General features: G+C 46.6%; 1 protein-coding gene across 4 annotated transcripts in view; it reads left to right on the top strand.

Moving 5' to 3' along the window:
* Positions 1-18,171, top strand: part of KMT2E (lysine methyltransferase 2E (inactive)) — a 2,077,373-nt gene that overhangs the window by 1,190,939 nt on the left and 868,263 nt on the right. For 2 of the 4 annotated variants that reach the window (XM_085654162.1, XM_085654161.1), the window contains one exon: positions 4,437-4,544. The exons of the other annotated variants lie outside the window; for them this stretch is intronic. In XM_085654162.1, coding sequence (XP_085510288.1) covers positions 4,437-4,544 — 108 coding nt within the window. The remainder of the gene's footprint in view (positions 1-4,436; positions 4,545-18,171) is intronic. 4 annotated transcript variants of the gene reach the window in all.

Raw genomic sequence — 18,171 nt, 5'->3', positions numbered from 1 at the left:
CCGAGCTTTCAGGCCCATTCCACGCCAGTGGGCAGCAGAGTTCGCCATCACCTGCTCCACTGGCGTTCCATCACGTCAGACAGGTGGGTGCTGCAAATCGTCCGAAGGGGCTGCTCCCTCCCCTTCGAGACGACCCCTCCAGCCATGCCACCGCAGCACCACCGTATCTTGGGGGATCATTTGAATCTTCTCCACGAGGAAGTTTCGGCGCTCTTGGCCAAGGGGGCCGTTGAGCGCGTTCCGAGCCCAGAAATAGGTCGTGGTTGTTATTCCCACTACTTTCTGGTTCCCAAGAAGGGCAAAGGGGGCCTACGCCCTATCTTGGACCTCCGGAACGTCAATGCCTTCCTCCGGAAGGAACGGTTCAAAATGTTGACTTTGGCTCAGGTTCTAGCTGCCCTAGACCCTGGAGACTGGATGGTAGCGTTGGACTTGCAGGACGCATATTTCCACATCCCCGTCCTGCCGGCGTTACCTGCGGTTCACGGTGGGTCAGGAGCACTTTCAGTTCACCGTGCTCCCCTTCGGCCTTACCAGTGCCCCTCGGGTGTTCACGAAAGTGATGGCGGTGGTCGCAGCTCATCTGCGCAGATCAGGGGTTCCAGTCTTCCCCTATCTCGACGACTGGTTGTTGAAGGCGGGCTCGCCCCAGGCAGTCGTCTCCAACCTCCAGACTACGGCGGATCTCCTGCATTTGCTGGGGTTTTCCATCAACGTGCCGAAGTCACACCTAAGCCCTTCTCAGACGCTCCTCTTCATCTGAGCGGTTCTCGATTCGGCGCAGTTCCGGGTCCATCGACCGGAGCAGCGACTACGGGATATACAGGCCCAGATTCCCATCTTTCGGCCTCTATCCTGGGTTTCGGTCAGGCTAGTGTTGCGGCTTCTGGGGCTGATGGCCTCCTGCATCCTACTAGTGCATCACGTCAGGCGGCGCATGCGGGCTCTGCAGTGGGACCTGAAGTTTCAGTGGCCCCACCATCACGGCAACCTGTCCGACCATGTCTTGATCTCGGAGGGCACTGCACAGCAGTTGCAGTGGTGGCTCACGGACCGCGATTGGGTCACGGGCAAGAGCCTCTCCCTACCCCTACCGGAGCATGTCATAGTGACGGATGCGTCCCTCCTGGGATGGGGTGGCCATATGGGAGAGGCGGAGATCAGAGGCCTCTGGTCTCCGGCGGAGTCTCGCCTCCACATCAACTTGTTGGAGCTGCGAGCGATCCGACTTGCACTGAAAGCCTTCCTTCCCTCTGTCCGGGGAAGTGTCGTGCAGGTGTTCACGGACAACACCACCGCCATGTGGTATTGCAACAAACAGGGCGGGATGGGGTCGTGGACCCTTTGTCAGGAGGCTCTGCGCCTCTGGACATGGCTGGAACACCAGGGCGTCACCCTGGTGGTTCAACATCTGGCGTGCTCTCTGAACGCCAGAGCAGACTAACTCAGCCGCCGGTGCATGATGGATCACGAATGGCGTCTGAACTCCGAGGTGGCGCAAGGTCTCTTTCAGCAGTGGGGAGAGCCTTGGTTAGATCTATTCGCCACCGACGAGAACGCGCAATGTCAGCAGTTCTGCGCGTTGGAATTTCCAAGGCGGCACTCGCTCGGCGACGCTTTTGTCGCGAGTGGAGTTGCGGTCTGTTGTACGCCTTTCCGCCTATACCACTTCTGCCCAGAGTGCTGAAGAAGATCAGGCACGACCGGGCCCAAGTCATCTTGGTGGCTCCGGATTGGGCACGAAGGTACTGGTATCCCGAGCTACTCAGTATGTTGACCGATCCTCCGATACGTCTGCCCCTTCGGGAGGATCTTCTGTCGCAGCAGCAGGGGACGGTCCTCCACCCGAATCTGTCCAGCCTCCACCTCCATGCGTGGAGATTGAGCGGCGGCAGTTGATGCCATTTGACTTGCCTCCTGAAGTCTGTGATATCATTCTGGCAGCCAGGCGTCCCTCCACAAAGACGGTATACGCCTGCCGGTGGAACAAATTTGTGGCATGGTGCACAGCAAAGGCTGTGGATCCCCTCTCCGCCCCTCTTTCTGAGGTTCTCCTCTTTCTTCTTTCTTTGGCCCGGCAGGGCTCTGCCCTGGGCACCTTGAAAGGTTATCTTGCTGCTCTCTCTGCCTTCTTACGGCTTCCAGATCAGCCCTCTCTTTTCAAGTCCCCTGTAGTGTCACGCTTTCTTAAAGGCATTACTCACACGTTCCCTCCTGTCCCTTTCGTAATGCCTCAGTGGGACTTGAATCTTGTCTTGACATTCCTGATGTGCGCTCTCTTTGAGCCTCTTCACAATTGTCCTCTTCGTCTTCTAACTCTTTAGACTGCTTTCCTGGTAGCCATCACCTCGGCTAGACGGGTGAGTGAGCTCCAGGCTCTATCGTCCAAGCCTCCTTTTCTATCTGTTCATCCGGACAAGGTTGTCCTTCGGCCTCGTCCTTCCTTTCTGCCGAAAGTGGTGACCCCCTTTCATCTTGGGCAATCTGTCACCTGGCCCACCTTCTTTCCGCCTCCGCATCCTTCCAAAGAGGAAGAGCGGCTCCACCGTCTGGACCCAAAACGTGCGCTCTCCTTTTATTTGGACCGCACTAAACAGTTCCGAGTGGACGACCAGCTTTTCGTTGGCTACGTGGGTGCAAAGAAGGGAAAAGCTGTACACAAACGGACCATCTCCTGGTGGGTCGTTTGTGTATAACAATCTGTTATTCCTTGGCAAAAAAGGAACCGCCTGTTGGGCTGCGCGCCCATTCTACTCGGGCCACAGCGGCTACTACTGCTTTGGGACGGGGAGTCCCTTTGCAGGACATCTGTCAGGCGGCAACGTGGGCTTCGCTGCACACGTTTGCCGGGCATTATTGCCTAGATAGCCAAGTCCGGAGGGATGGCTTCTTTGGCCGTTCTGTCCTCCAGGACTTTCTGGTGTGATCTTGGTTCGCAGACCCACCACCGGGGTTGGTATTGCTTGGGTATCTATTCTAAGGTGAGGAATCTAACTAACGTGTTTCTTTCAGATGAACAAGTTACTTACCTTCGGTAACGATGTATCTGTAAGAAACATTAGTTAGTTAGATTCCTCACCGACTCACCCATCCTCCCCGTTCTGCGATCTGACATCTAGGGTTAAGGCTATCCCTTTCAGGGCCCTAGAATTTTTTGGCACCAGTGTCGGTCTCTTGCATGGCTCTGCGTTCCTGGCGCGGAAGGCTATGCACAAGAACTGACGTCAGCGCGCGAGGGCGGCGTCTAAGTACTCCGACGTCATTCCGGCGCACGACGCCGACGACGGACGCGGAGCCGCAGACGACGCCTAGCGACGCGCAAGGGGCATTGCTGACAAAAAATCTTCCGGATCCAGTCTGACGCCTGGGGATATTCTAAGGTGAGGAATCTAACTAACTAAGGTTTCTTACAGATACATCGTTACCGAAGGTAAGTAACTTGTTCTACATTGCCTGTGATCCTTGTCATGTTTTTTATAAGGAGCTCATGCTCTTTTTCATCAAATTCCTATGTACATCTGGACTATTGTCAATTTTGACGGGCTGGTTCTCTCTGAGATTTTTTGTAGGATTCGTTTGCAGAACCTCCTCCGGGTGTGTATAGCTATTATATTTAATTCCAAAGTTTAGAAATCTGCGACTTGATGTCTCTATCAAGCAAACAAGTTACGAGGCCATCCCCCAGCATGCAGAGATACTGCAGAAAAAATTCTGGATCCAGTCTGACGCCTGGGGAGAATTAAAAAGTTAAGGAATCTGCAGCTACACTATGTCTCTACCAGATAATGCATTACCAAAGGTAAGTAACTTGTTTGTTCTGTAGTTTGAGAGGTTGTGGTAGTTATGGTAATTAGTGGGATGAGTACGAGGTTGGGTCTGTGTATTTTGCGGATGCTATGTGATTGTCTGGGTTGTCTTCATCTGTGTGTGATTATGAAGATTGGCAGTATGGGGTGCTGGGTGATACACATCATTTTACCTTACCTTATTAGTTTCAATGGACCAGAGGTTCTTGGAGCTAACAGGCAATGCACTTCTCTGTGTCTATCCCTTGATGGGGATGCTATTGGCAGTGAAGGGGTTGGGGCTATTGTATTGTTGGCACTTAGACCAGACCTCTGGCTAAACCCTGTGCACATCGACCTCCTCTCCCACAGTTTGCCAGCCACCCCCTCACTGTACATGGCCTTCAGCGTGTATAGCATGCATGTTACTGTTGTGCCAAGAACGTGAAGCTTGAGAGGCTGTGGATATACCTCGATAAGATACAGAAGAGCTACGCTGGGTCCTATTGGAGTACTGCAGTACCAGCAGCATGAAAATCAATTTAAAAAAATGAATGCCTTCTTGGTTCTTCCCTGTGCCCGCTACAAGTGCCTGGGGATCAGTGTGTCCCTACCGTGCCCTCTTACACCCTATTTTTTAAACATTTTCAGAACACTGACACCATGACTCCGAGTCCTGTAATGACGACCACAACATTTTCTTCTCCGTTGCAGCCACCCAGTCAGATCACTCGGTGCCATGTACTGAAATGGCCAACGGTAAGAGAAGTTTCCTCAGCCAATCAATACATAACTTTTTAACCCCTTCAAGCCCAACCCAAGCACCTGTATAAACTCAAATTGCTCAAAAACAGCTGAACAGCTTTACATCAAATCACAAAAAGCATGCTTTTTGAGTAAAGTTCTGACCTTTTATCAAATTATGTTTAATTCCATTCAGCCATTTTTCTGTGTGAACGAGCAAAGCTTTTTGGGGGATTTAATATTAGGAACCAATATTTTGGATTTGCTGCTGTTTCCTTTGTCCCCACTACATGGTTTGCTGCAACACCTTTTCAGGAAGGAGCTAATGTAGATGAACTTTTAAGAAAAAAAACGTTAGCACAGATTTTTCAACCAACGCCAAAGTTATTAGTAGAACAAAAAAAGCCTTTCAGTGAAAACTCTGTCCTACCTCTAACTACTACTCAGTTGTGCCTGCCACTGTGTAATAGATGAATTAGAATTTCTGATGGATACTTCTATCCACAGACTCTTCAACTTTTAAAATGCTTGCCCCCCCTCATCCCTCCTCACGACCTCCCTCCCAACTTCCTCCCAATGACATACTGAATCTAGATTTTTTTCTGCAATAGCTCCCATGCCTCAGGAGGTGGGGCTCTCGGACTCCACTGCAGCATTGTCTCAATCCAGAAATGATAGCGTGGATTCACAGAGAAGCCACCCCCTCATGCTAATATCAGCTTTTTTTAAAGTAATTTATGCGTCCTCCGACGTAGAGCAACAGATGAATCGGTAATCGGGCAGTGTGCTAAATCTAAAGTGGTATCTTATGACCTATCAGAAGTTCACTTTACAGAACAGAGTAAAATATGGTTTGGTGAGGAATCTTTTGTTGGATTGGATATCTGCTAGAAAATCATTACTGACGGTTACTTGGATTTTTCTAACCACTGATGCCTTCCCTTATTAATAGTTGTCAATGCAGTATCCCCAAAAGGTGCTTAGTCTGAGGGGTGTAATTTATGCTGGGAAGCTATAAAGGGTCTAACGGGCTAAATGACCCTCCATGTGGACCAGCGTCCATACTGCAGTGCTTGTTTGAAAGTGTGTAGGGATGCAAATGCCAAAGCCTGGCAAATGCCTACAACTGGAACACTCCTAACCAAAGCCATAGTGGTACCTTTTGCTCTAGTGGAATTTGCTTGAAGACCATCAAAATGATCATGCTTGACCAAGGCAGAGAACATTTTGATAGAGAGGAAAATCCATCTCAATAAGGACCCTTCCTGAACTGCCTTTCTCTTCTTTTCCACCGCTGAATCCAACAAACTGTGGTCATCAAACTGGTGCTCCTTGGTCCAGGCTTCAAAGAAACTGAGGGCTCTTTAGATCTAACTGATGACACCTTTCCTTTTCCTTAGATGGATGTGGTGGAGAGAAGAAAGTGTTGAGCATGATGGATTGCCCCACATGTAAGGACGACTCTACTTTAAGAAGAAAGGATGCCTAAGTCCTGAGCTTAGTGGCTGCACTGGGAGCACCTGCAGCTCACCAACGCAGCATGTAGAAGTGATCGCTATGAGGAAAACACTCTTATCGGTCAGCAAACTCAAAGAACAAATGTGCATGAGCTCCTAATGTGTGCACATCAGAAACATAAGGTACAAATTAAGGTCCCACTGTGGCATAAGGAAAGGAAGAGGAGGAAGCATATATGTAATTTGTTTCAAGAAAAATATCACAATCTGGTGACTTAAACAAGGAGGGCCTATCAGGCAAACGTATAAAGGGTTAAAGGGATGGCAAGTATCTTTAATGGTACTCATGGTAAGACAGTGTTGGGCCGAGGACAAAACAAACAAAATTATATCAGAAAGTTTTGCATGAAGTGGATGGAATCAGTGGTTCTTACCCAACGCCACAGACTGTGTCCTGCAGTTAAATATATTGACTTGTTGGATGGGAAACCTGCGGCCAAAAGCATACCCAGCTCTTACGCAGACAAGTCAAAATGACCCAGCTGGTTCTGCTCAGTCTATTTGCATGGAGGTGTAGCTTGTGAAGGCACAGATGAACCCTACCCTGTTGTTGGGGCAACATATTCAGGTCCAATGGAATTATGAGATTTTGGGGCTGCGGCGTTTATCACATAATTATGAATTTCATTTATCTGCCACAGAATCCATCATCCGCTTCATAATCTGCAGATTTTAGCAAAACAAAAATCTTTCTATCTCAAACGGATCAAAGGTTGCTGAACATGCGGCAACACAAAAGTGAATTGGTCACCTTTCTTTTGCTTATTTCTGTATTTTGAGTGTCAAAGTTATGCTAATGAGGTGAAACCTTTGCCTAGAAAGTCTTAACATGTGTAAAAAGGGGCAAAATAATTAGGTAACACTAACACAAAGTGAGCCGCATTACATCGAAAAATTTGCCTTACTTGCAGCATGATTTGGTCCTACCATGCTGCATGATTTGATCCTTCCCTGCCACATAATTCAAGTGACCAATAGTATATTATATATACACATATGCAAATATACCAAAGAAAGTAGAAAGCTGCGGTGTAATCTGAGGACACCACCTACCAGCAAGCAGGACTTACTGCGGAAACATTTCTAGACCCAGTATGGCACCTTAGGAAATTCAAAAGGTGAAAAGTTTGCGATTAGGTAGAGTATTTATCGGAAAGAGCGTTACAGAAGGTAAGTAATGTGGTTGTTTACCTCTCATTAATAAATTATTGATAAAACAATGAACAGCGGTGAGGGCCAATATATTTATGCCATTGACTGACTGCAATATTTCGCGCATAATTAAGGATTTACCCCAATCTTCACATTTCCAGAATTCCCAAAACATGCTTCTGCCTTAATTGGATGAAAATAATACTGCCTGAGAAAGTGTCACATATTTTGCATTTTCTGCTGCATGGCTCATTTTGTGGAGTGCTGTCATTATGATGATGAAATCCATATTTCAAAGGGATTTATGAAATATGTTCCGTATTTTTGCAGGTGCCTGTGAAATATGGGCTTTCATAGCACCTCTTCTGCTGGCTGCTTCTACCTGAAGATTCCTCATCTTTTGAATCCCCTCCAAGTGTCAGGATGGATCCTGATAAGTTTAAATATCTTTCCTGTGATGGTGGGGGATGCTCCTCTCTGTCTTGGCATCATGACCATTCTGAACATCACAGAGCAAAAGTTCCACCATAGTGTACTGACATAGTATTTCTTTCTGCACTCACCGACATGGACTCGGAGTGCTCTTTTCTGTATGTTCCTTCAATTAAGAAATTGATTTTCTGCAGTACTGGTAGGATGCCACCTCCCAGGAAATCAGGGTTTATACACTGCCCATCCTGCCATAGGCAGATGTCTCTTTGTGGAACAGCATGAGGTCTACCTGTTGTGTCTGGAACTGAGGCACGACAACAGGTCATGCAAGAAATGCAGCCTAATACATCACCTGGCTTGTATGGAGATGGAGGCCAAGCTGTTCATAATGCACGCCCACAGCACTTGCCACTAAGACAGTGCATCCAATCTAGATCATGTTTCAGATCCACCCTCTCGCCGTCAACTTTCAAGTCTTCCAAGACATTGATGGAGAAGTCAAATGAAAGCGTGAAAAGTACAGAAGGAGGGGTTCTTCGGCATCAGCATGTTACTCAAGCGATGGGCCCCAGGGTGGCAATGCAGACCCTCATCACGGGCCTTGGCTTTATTCTTCAAGCTAGAACTTATTGATCTCACTTTGACACTGACTCTGTCACTGGCCCTGGGCCCTGTTTCACCCCTCATTTTCTCTGAGTTTCCAGCAGCTAGCACAGACCCCCTGCAATTTGCGACCTGCACACAGGCAGTGCTGACTCTGTTTTGCCACACTCCCACTGGAGTGCCATGAGGCATAATGGAGCCACACTGTACTCTAACTGGGCTTCCGCTGGTGAGTACTTCCTTAGCACCAATCGGCACTACTCAGCCTTCTCCTACCGCCATTTCAGCTCTGGCTGATGCCAATGGTACCGGCACAGTCTTCCAAGCCACCGGTGTCATCTTCAGAGCAGCTATGTTTATAGCAGCACATTTTCACAAGACCAAGGCCATTCTGATGAGTGCTCGAAACCAACAACAGCCACTGGTTACAGATCCCCACTATAGACCTCTACCTAGCGATTAATATTTTGAAAGGCTGCGCGTCCCATTTGGGTCAGACTTAGATCACATCCAGATGCCTGACATTGTTCAATGTGACAATGACGAAAGCAGAAGGGCCAGTAATCTACTCCTTCATACATCAGTAGTGCTGCAGACTATCTGATCCTGCAAGAAGGAATGTTTGTAGCTGATTCTGAAATTGACATTGAGTTGCCCAATGGGGCCCACCTTAATTAAAGTGATGTCATTTACAGTCGTCTTTAAGAAGGCGGCTAAGATGTTGCAGGCAAACATCTTCATTGAAATTTTGCAGCCATGATCCTCAACCTCGGAGCCACTACTTCTATTCAATGCGGTATTAATGGAGCCTATCCCAGTTGGGTGGAGCAAACTAATTTCAGCTCTAGCAGTGAACCAACAGGTCACCCGCCAACATTGCCCCGTGCTTGGAGACCCCAAGTTCTTGACAATTTATTCATCACTGGTGAATCTGGTGGGGCAGGCATCATTCTTCTCCAAGCAATTCTGCTTCTGTCTCAGTCCATATGGCTTCTCTAGACTGGAACTCAAACAAGATTGAGGCCACAGGAAAGAATGTTTTTTTTGTCATTGAGCCTCTCTCTCCTTTCCTAAAATAAGACCCGTCTCCTGGTTATATATATATATATATATATATATTCACTGAAAAAACCAGGTTTCACACATGTTATAGTTAGCGGAAATTTTACTGATAAAAAACCAATGAAATTCCCCCGTTATAGTTACTGCAGGCAACTATAACTCACGCGACCGCAATCCTCTGCTGATGCTAATACTGTATTTAGACACTTATTTGCCCATGTCTTCTTCCATACATTTTTAGCTATACATATATTACAAATATTTTTTTTTCATAAAGACACATATGTCATCAGCAGAAGATTGCGGTCGCGTGAGTTATAGTTGCCTGCAGTAACTATAACGGGGGAATTTCATTGGTTTATCAGTAAAATTTCCGCTAACTATAACATGTGTGAAACCTATGGTTTTTTCAGTGAATTTGCAAGGTTTTTTAAATGCTAATTCCTAACTATAACGTGTGTGAAACCTATGGTTTTTTCAGTGAATTTGTACGGTTTTTTAAATGCTAAGTTACTTTACGCCATTCGTGGCGTGCGCGCCCACTTAACGCAGTTCGTTCTGTGCGCGCACGGTGCTCTTCGCGCACCGTGCGTGCACAGTGAGCACGCGGTGCGCTTCGCGCACCGCGCGCCCACTTTACGCAGTTAGTGCCATGCACGCACGGTGGGCACGCGGTGCGCTACGCGCATCGCGTGCCCACGTTACGCTAGATGGGCCATGTACGCATGATGCGCTTCGCGCACCGTGCGCACATGGAGGACATATGATGCACTTCGTTTTGAAAGGTAATATTTTAATTTTTCGTATATTTTATAAGCCATGCACAAATGGTGCCCTTCGGGCACCATTTGCACACGGGGTGGAGAGAGTGTGGATAATTTTTTTTTTTTTTTTTTTTTAAATATTTTAGTTTATCTCACGTGTAATACGCCATGCACGATTGGTGGCCTTCAGCCACCAATTGCACACGGGGTAGAGAGAATGTGGATGATTATTTTTTTTAAATAATTTTTTACCGTACGCGTACGGTAAGCGTAATCGGCGAAATTACCGAAATAATAAAAATTCAGTTTTTGCCCTTGGGCGATCTTTGGGGACTCCCTCAACATGCCTATGTGTGTGGGAGCTGTCTAAACAGCCCCTTTACATGTTTTTGGGCTTTAAATTTTAAAAATCACTCTCAGTGCGAGAGAGAAAATGGCGGCCGCCGCTTCCTGGTTTCGGCCGATTCGAATGTTTACTAAGATCTAAGAGCCAATCAGAATCGCGCTCGCGCACGCCACCGTACGCGTACGGTAAGCGTACCGTAAGCGCACCGTAAGCTGGCTCAGATATATATATTGATTTAAAGGCTATTTTCTCAGAATCTACTGAACAGATTTACACCAAACCTCCAAAAGGCACTTCCTTGACCTGAGGACTACCTCTCTGCCAAATTTCTAGTAATTCTCTCAGCCGTTCGGGCTGTAGCCCTGTCTAAAGGTCCTATGGAAAAATGCATGGGAAAAACGCGTTTTGGGACCCCCCTTTTATCTCAGCCCCCGCTTGACGAATCCCCCCGAGACTTTCAGGGTAGGAGCGGAGCGTAGCGCCCCACCTATTTTGAAAAATTTGCGAGGATTCGTCGACCGGCGCCAAAGTTATTCAAAATAGAATGTTGCGGATTTCCTATGGAAACGTGGTCCTAACTATAACTACCTACTGGCGACCGCCAGTAGGTAATATATATATATATATATACTGAAAAAACCATAGGTTTCAGGGACGTTATAGTTAGTTGGACATTTGACTCATATTAAACCAGAGAAATTCGCCTGTTATAGTTAGTTGAGCTAACTATAATTCGCGCGCCCGCAATGCACTGCTGATTATGTCACATATTACATCACTCATGACATGGTCAGTGACATCACTGATGACGTCTCAAATGACATCACTCATGACATCATCCGCGTGACAATCTGATGCACATACTGATGCTCTAATATAAACTTTGGTACACCCATTGTAAATTCTGACTACTATTTTTGAAACCATACACAGAAGAATGCCATATCCTACATAGCACTCGCTATTTCCTAGGTCTACACACACATCCAGTCACTTATACATGTAGTTACTCATCAATAGAGGACTATAATATGCACTCATAAATCTATACATGCAGTCACACGCTACCACTCATCCATAGAGTTACTCACACACCTAGTCTGTAATGCAAAGAATGAATCACATACCCATTTAATCATGTATACATTTATACACACCAACTTCGTTATTTTTAGACATACCACATCACTTATTTATACAGATACTAACACATATTTACTGTCTTATACAATCACTGATAGAAGCAGACACTTATTTATACACCCACTCTTGAAATAACTTAGTCTCACGTATACTTATTTATATACTCCAACACTCACATATAGTGGCTTAAAACAAATGTAGTTAGTCACAGATATACCACTGAGACATTTATTCACTCACCAACACACCCATAGACACACTAACTCACCCATACAGCCCTTTCCAGATGCACTTTTTAATCCATACAACCACTGAATCACCCACTCAGACATCTATGCACAGACTCAAACACCCACCCTCCCACCCACACAGACACTCAGGGACCCATACAGATACTCAGAAAACAAATCAATAACTTATATAGACACTCATGTAGGTATTCAGCAACCCATGCAGTTGCTTACACACCAATGGAGAGACTAATACATACTTTTACACAGTTTAGTCACTAACCCATGCATTCAGTAAGACACGTTCAATCACTCACTTATGTCAGTCACACACATACGAAATAATTCCTTTAAGCACTTGTAAATGCATTCGTTCTTCAATACACCTTGGCAGATATATATAAAACATATTTACATTTTATAGAAACACACATTCACTGGATGATGTCATGAGTGATGTCATGAGTGATGTCATGAGTGATGTCATTTGAGATGTCATGAGTGATGTCATTTGAGATGTCATCAGTGATGTCACTGACCATGTCATGAGTGATGTAATATGTGACATCATCAGCAGTGCATTGCGGGTGCGCGAGTTATAGTTAGCTCAACTAACTATAACAGGCGAATTTCTCTGGTTTTATATGAGTCAAATTACCAACTAACTGTAACGTCCCTGAAACCTATGTTTTTTTCAGTGAATTTCTAAGGTTTTTTAAATGCTAATTCCTAACTATAACGTCTGTAAAACATGTTTTTTTCAGTGAATATAAATAAGTAGATATATATGCATCAATTAAAAGATGGTTGAATGACGCAGTGCTTAGGATGCATGGATACTGCACTTTAATTGGGCCAGGTCTGGGGACCAGCACTTATTTTCAGGCAGCCTCCAAACGACTCTCTACCAGGCTCTATTTTCGGCCCTCTCAAAGGTAGTCATTTTTTTTTTTTTATTACACTGCAGTGACAGCATGCACATCGATGTACGCATGCTTATTTTGCTCACTACTGAGAACTGGAGACATCACGCTAGGTTACCCACATTGTAGAAGAAAGGGAAATCCTTTAAGCAATGTTTTTTTCCGAACCTACGATAATTGTAGAGGATTTTCAAAAGCACACAATGATACTTATCTTGAGTTAGACCACGCCTCAACTTGCATAGCCCACACCCCTTTGAGAGCTTAGCACCCCCACTTTTTTTTTCTCCCACTTAGAACCCTAACTACACCATAGTAACAAACAAACAGTGTAACCTTCTATTAAAATCTACAATGGCACCAAGTTTCATAATTTTCCATCAACGCTATCAGCCTTCTACCACAGTACAAGATTGTCTATCAGCACGAAGATGTCTTATCCACAGAAATGTTGTGTAATTTCTGTACCTGTCTGCTGGAACACTCATCACCAAAACATAATAAAACATGGGAATTTGCCAGAAAAACATATACCATACCATAAACCGATTCATAAATGGGCACTCTGCCACTGCACCACCCTCTTCCCCATCCTTCCTTAACTTCACAAAATTAAAGAAAGAGCCACACCAAGCCTAGTAAACACAGTATAGCAATACAAGAACTTAATTTCAACAACCGTCTACCGGATCGCTCATGAGCAAAGCGTATTAAAACATACAAATTTGCGGGTAAAACATATACCATGCCATAGGGCACTTTATAAGTGCTCCCAGTGGTACTACATCACCTTCAGTAGCTCATCTGCACGTTACTAAATTCTGTGTTTTAATCAGAAACATACCCACCCACCCCCGCCCTTCCTTAAACGTACGAAATCAAACAGAAACCCCCACCATTCCTAGTAGCGCCACTATACCCATACAAAGGCTTCATTTTAACAGGTGTGTGCCGGAACACTTTTCAACAAAAACTATTCAAACATGCAAATTCGCGGGTAAAACATAAACCATCCCATAGCACTGTTTATAAATGGGCCCAGTGAAACTATATTACCTTTAGTAACTACACATGCTCACGTTACAAATATCCGTCTTATAATCAGCAACATACGCACCTCCCCCACCCCCACCCATCCCTTGCTTAACCTTACAAAATCAAACAACGAGCCCCAGCACTCCCGTTACCGCCACTATAGCCATACATAGACTTAATGTCAACAGGTGTCTGCCGGAACGCTCATCAGCAAAACCTATTAAATCCTGCAATTTTGCAACTCAAACATACACCATACCATAAGACGGTTTATAAATAGTCACAGTACCACTACACCACCTCAACACCCGCCCTTGCTTAACTTTACGCAATAACAGAAAGAGCCCCCGCAAACGTAGCAGCGCCACTATAGCCAAACAGAGGCTTAATTTCAACAGATGTCTCCCGAAACGCTCATCAGCAAAACGTATTAAAACATATCCCATGCCATAGGGCGCTTTATAGGTGCTCCCAGTGGTACTAGATCACCTTTAGTAGCTCGACATCTGCACGTTACTATATTTTGTTTCAATCAGCAACATAACCACCACCCCCACACCCACCCCCGCCCTTGCTTAACCGTACGAAATCAAACAGAAACCCCCACCATTCCCAGTACCACCACTATACCGATATACAACTTTAATTTTAACAGGTGTCTGCCGCAACACTTATCAGCAAAAAGTATTCAAACATGCAACTTGGCGGGTAAAACATAAACCATCCCATAGCGCGGTTTATAAATGGGCCCAGTCGAACTACACCACCTTTACTAGCTAGACATCTATATGTTACGAAAGTCGTTTAAGCACTCTGTAGAGTGTATAGCAGGGCATGGGGAGAGTAAACAAAGTTCTAATTCCCAAACTTTTGATATAAGTCCCTTTACTGTATCTATATTAAAGATATTAAATGGAATGAATAAATTGACGAGTGTCTCAAAAGGGATAGTGAAGCTCACCATCAGTAAAACACGAACCACTTCAACACCTACATATATCCGCCACAGCGACACAGCCTGACAAATAGTATCACTTATAATCACATGTAGTTCTCTAATGTCAACAAAGTCATACAGAAAATATACCGCACATTTACATTGTTTTTTTTATCTCTCACACATTTATAAAACATCTCTTCTAAAGAAGCACTCCCCAACTACTTCTATTCCATAAGAACAGACCATAATTAATACGTTTACTACCATATATTTTAGTATATCTACCTTTTTAGGTCTCGGCTGCGAAGGCTGCGCTTGTGCAGTCTCGCTCCGAGATTTAATGTTTTTCAGAAGAGGGGCTTGAACCCGCCCCTCTTCTCCCCTCTTCTCCATTGGCTGGCCTCTTACATGCTGGTCAGCCATTGGAGAAGAGCTTTGTCTCTCCAAAGAAGCCCCGTCTTTTTTGGATTCGGGGGCGTGTTTTTTACTTTCTTTCTCTCCTCTGGAATGTAAACATTCCAGCCAATGGCAAGAGGAGAGAAAGAAAAACACGCCCCCCCTATCCGAAAACGCCGCTGCGTTTCTCCGAGGCATTTCTGCTTGACCTCGGAGAAAGGCGGTGGTGTTCATGGCGTCCTCCCCCCCCTGCTCTCGGATCCCTCGGTGCTCCCGTGTCCGGCTGCGTGTGTGTGTGTGGCTCTATTTGTGTGTGGGTTGCTCAATGTGAGTGGCTCTCTGTGGGTGGCTCTGTGTGTGTGGGTGGCTCTATTTGTGTGTGTGGCTCTGTGTGTGGGTGCAAATGCAATAGGTCTCGCATTTGAGAGTGATTAAGCTATTGACATTGTAAATAACAATGCTGTTTCTTTAAATGTTTTAAAAACAAAAACCTAAACAAAAATAATGTCATGTGCAATGCCAATAGCTCTAACTTTAACAATGCCGAGACCGTTGCATTATAATTCCTTTTATTATTCATTAGTCAGAAACTACAAAAACTATTCACTATACACAAATGCAAACCAGAACCATATTCATATTTATCTCAACTTAGGATCACATGATTTTTTTTTTTTTTTTAAACTTTATTTAGTTTCAAAAAAACAAAATAATACAAAGACAATGGCTGTATGGTCAATAAAGAATCGGTGCAAAGATACACTACGACATTCATGGCACAAACATCAATAATAGCAGGTGATAAAGGCATCCGCTCAGAGACCCCCTGCAGGCAGGTCACCCCACCCCTCTGCCCTAGTACCATCACACCATCCCCACATCCCAGGCCTGCACACCAGTTGCCATGACGACTCCCGCGGTCGCCCCGCACCCCTCCACCAGGTCGTGCTCGAGGAGAACAGCTGCCCAAGCGAACAACAAGGAGGATCCAATGTGTCTTATCTGCATACGTCACCCCTCTATAGGCTCATCCTTGGTGCTGTGTAAACTACCCCACTCCCGTAGGTACGATGCCGGAGCTGGTGTGTGGCGGGGAAGAGCTCGGAAGGGTAGCTATATATGACTTATACGGACCCCAGATATCTTTGGGACGCGCCACCGTGGGAAGGAGACTGGAGTAGATCTCGCTATTGGTACTGCAGAAAGCCATGGAAGTAAGCCACGCACTCGCCGTGGGAGCCGCTCTAGCGCCCCATCGCTTCGCAACCTCACGCTTAGCAAGCAGGAGGCCCAAAGAGGCAAGCCGTCGGACAGACTTAGGGAAGTTTACCGTGTAGCCTAGCAACGCCACCTCAGGAGTGGGGACCAACGCAAGCCCCAGCATAGCGCCCAGGATCTCATGCACTTGTGTCCAGTATGATTGCAGCTTGGGGCATGTCCATGACAGATGAGCGAAATCAGCGTGTGGTGCAGCGCATTTCCAGCAAGCGTGAGGCCGTGTGGGATCAATGGCGTGGAGTCTAGCAGGGGTCACATAGTAACGGCGAAGGAATTTGTAATGAAGGAGCTTATGGCGACTGTTGAGCGAGACCGTATTAGTAACCTTGCAACAGACCGTCCATTGCTCATCCGTGATGGGCCTACCCAAGTCCGTCTCCCAGGCCGCCCACAGACGATCATCTACAAAAGGAACCAGAGCCGCGCACGACTTATACAGTGTGGAAACCATGTGCGCGCCAGTGTCCTTATCAATAAGGAGGGTGAGAGGCTCAAAGGACTCCGGTTCGAGAGGGAATCCCGTGATGCTCGCCCGCGCCGCACAATAAAGCCGACGCAAGACAAACTTGTCCATGAATGAGGCCTCGCCGAAGCGCTCCTCCTCCTCCGACGAAAATATATGCCCTCCAGGATATAGATCTCCGATCTTAACAAGATTGAACTTAGTGAGAGTACGTTGAACAATGAGCTCACCCGTACCGGGTAACAACCCAGGGTTAGGGAGCGGGAGCGAGGAAGAATAAAGAAGAGGCCGGGCCAAATAACGAGCCAGGCGACCCCAGGCCCAGCTGGTGGTGGACACCGTTTGGATATCCACTGGGCTCCGGGGAACCCCCTTAGGCAACACCGCCGACAGTCGACCCGGGAGAACGAAATCCGCCTCCGGCCGAAGAAACGGGATCCGCGCATCGGGATGATACCAGGCATAAGCGTGCGCACACTGGGCGACCAAATAGTAGAGATACATATCCGGGACGCCGAAGCCGCCCCTATCATGGGGGAGCGTGAGAGTCCTCCAGCTGATTCGGGGGTGTTTCCCACCCCAAACCAGCCGAATCAAATGGGCCCGCAGAGTGGAGAAGAAAGCCCTAGTAAGAGGAATCGGAATATTATTAAAAAGGTACAAAAACCTGGGTAGTACGATCATTTTTATAATGGCGATTCTGGCCGACATGGAGAGAGGAAGCCGCAGCCACCTCTCCACCTGCGTCTCCAGCCTGGTAATCGCGCGGCCATAATTGAGGCGTATAATTTCGTCCGTGTTAAGATGAATCGGCACGCCCAAGTATCGCACCGAGTCGGCGCACCACTCCAACGGGAACTCAAACTGCCACGGGGCCGTGCCACTAGTCAACGGAAAAATTATGGATTTGTGCCAATTGATGCCCAATCCCGAGTGGGCACCGAAGCGTAGAATCTCCCGTATCAGGGGAGCCAGGTTAACCTGAGGCTCTCTGACATACAGTATTGTGTCGTCCGCATAGAGGGAAGCTAATAAGGGACCAGTCCGAAACTGGAGGCCCCTATGCAGATGCCTCTCCTGAAAATGCCGAAATAAGGGGTCCATGGCCAAGATAAACAATAACGGAGAAAGCGGGCATCCCTGCCGTGTGCCTCTCGTAAGAGAGAAGGGGCGAGACAGCATGCCGTTGATGCGCAAGCGGGCTGTGGGGCGGCTATACAAAAGCCGCGTGGTGGCGAGGAAGTTCTCCGGCATGCCCATGCGTTGCATGACCGCCAGAAAGAAAGGCCATTCTAGCGAATCGAAGGCCTTTTCAGTGTCTAGAAGGATTGCCGCGGCCGGCGTGGCCGGATTGATTC

Source organism: Triturus cristatus, chromosome 4_1 (assembly GCF_964204655.1).
Source record: "Triturus cristatus chromosome 4_1, aTriCri1.1, whole genome shotgun sequence".
NCBI lineage: Eukaryota > Metazoa > Chordata > Amphibia > Caudata > Salamandridae > Triturus > Triturus cristatus.
This window is presented reverse-complemented; position numbering and strand designations above follow the sequence as displayed.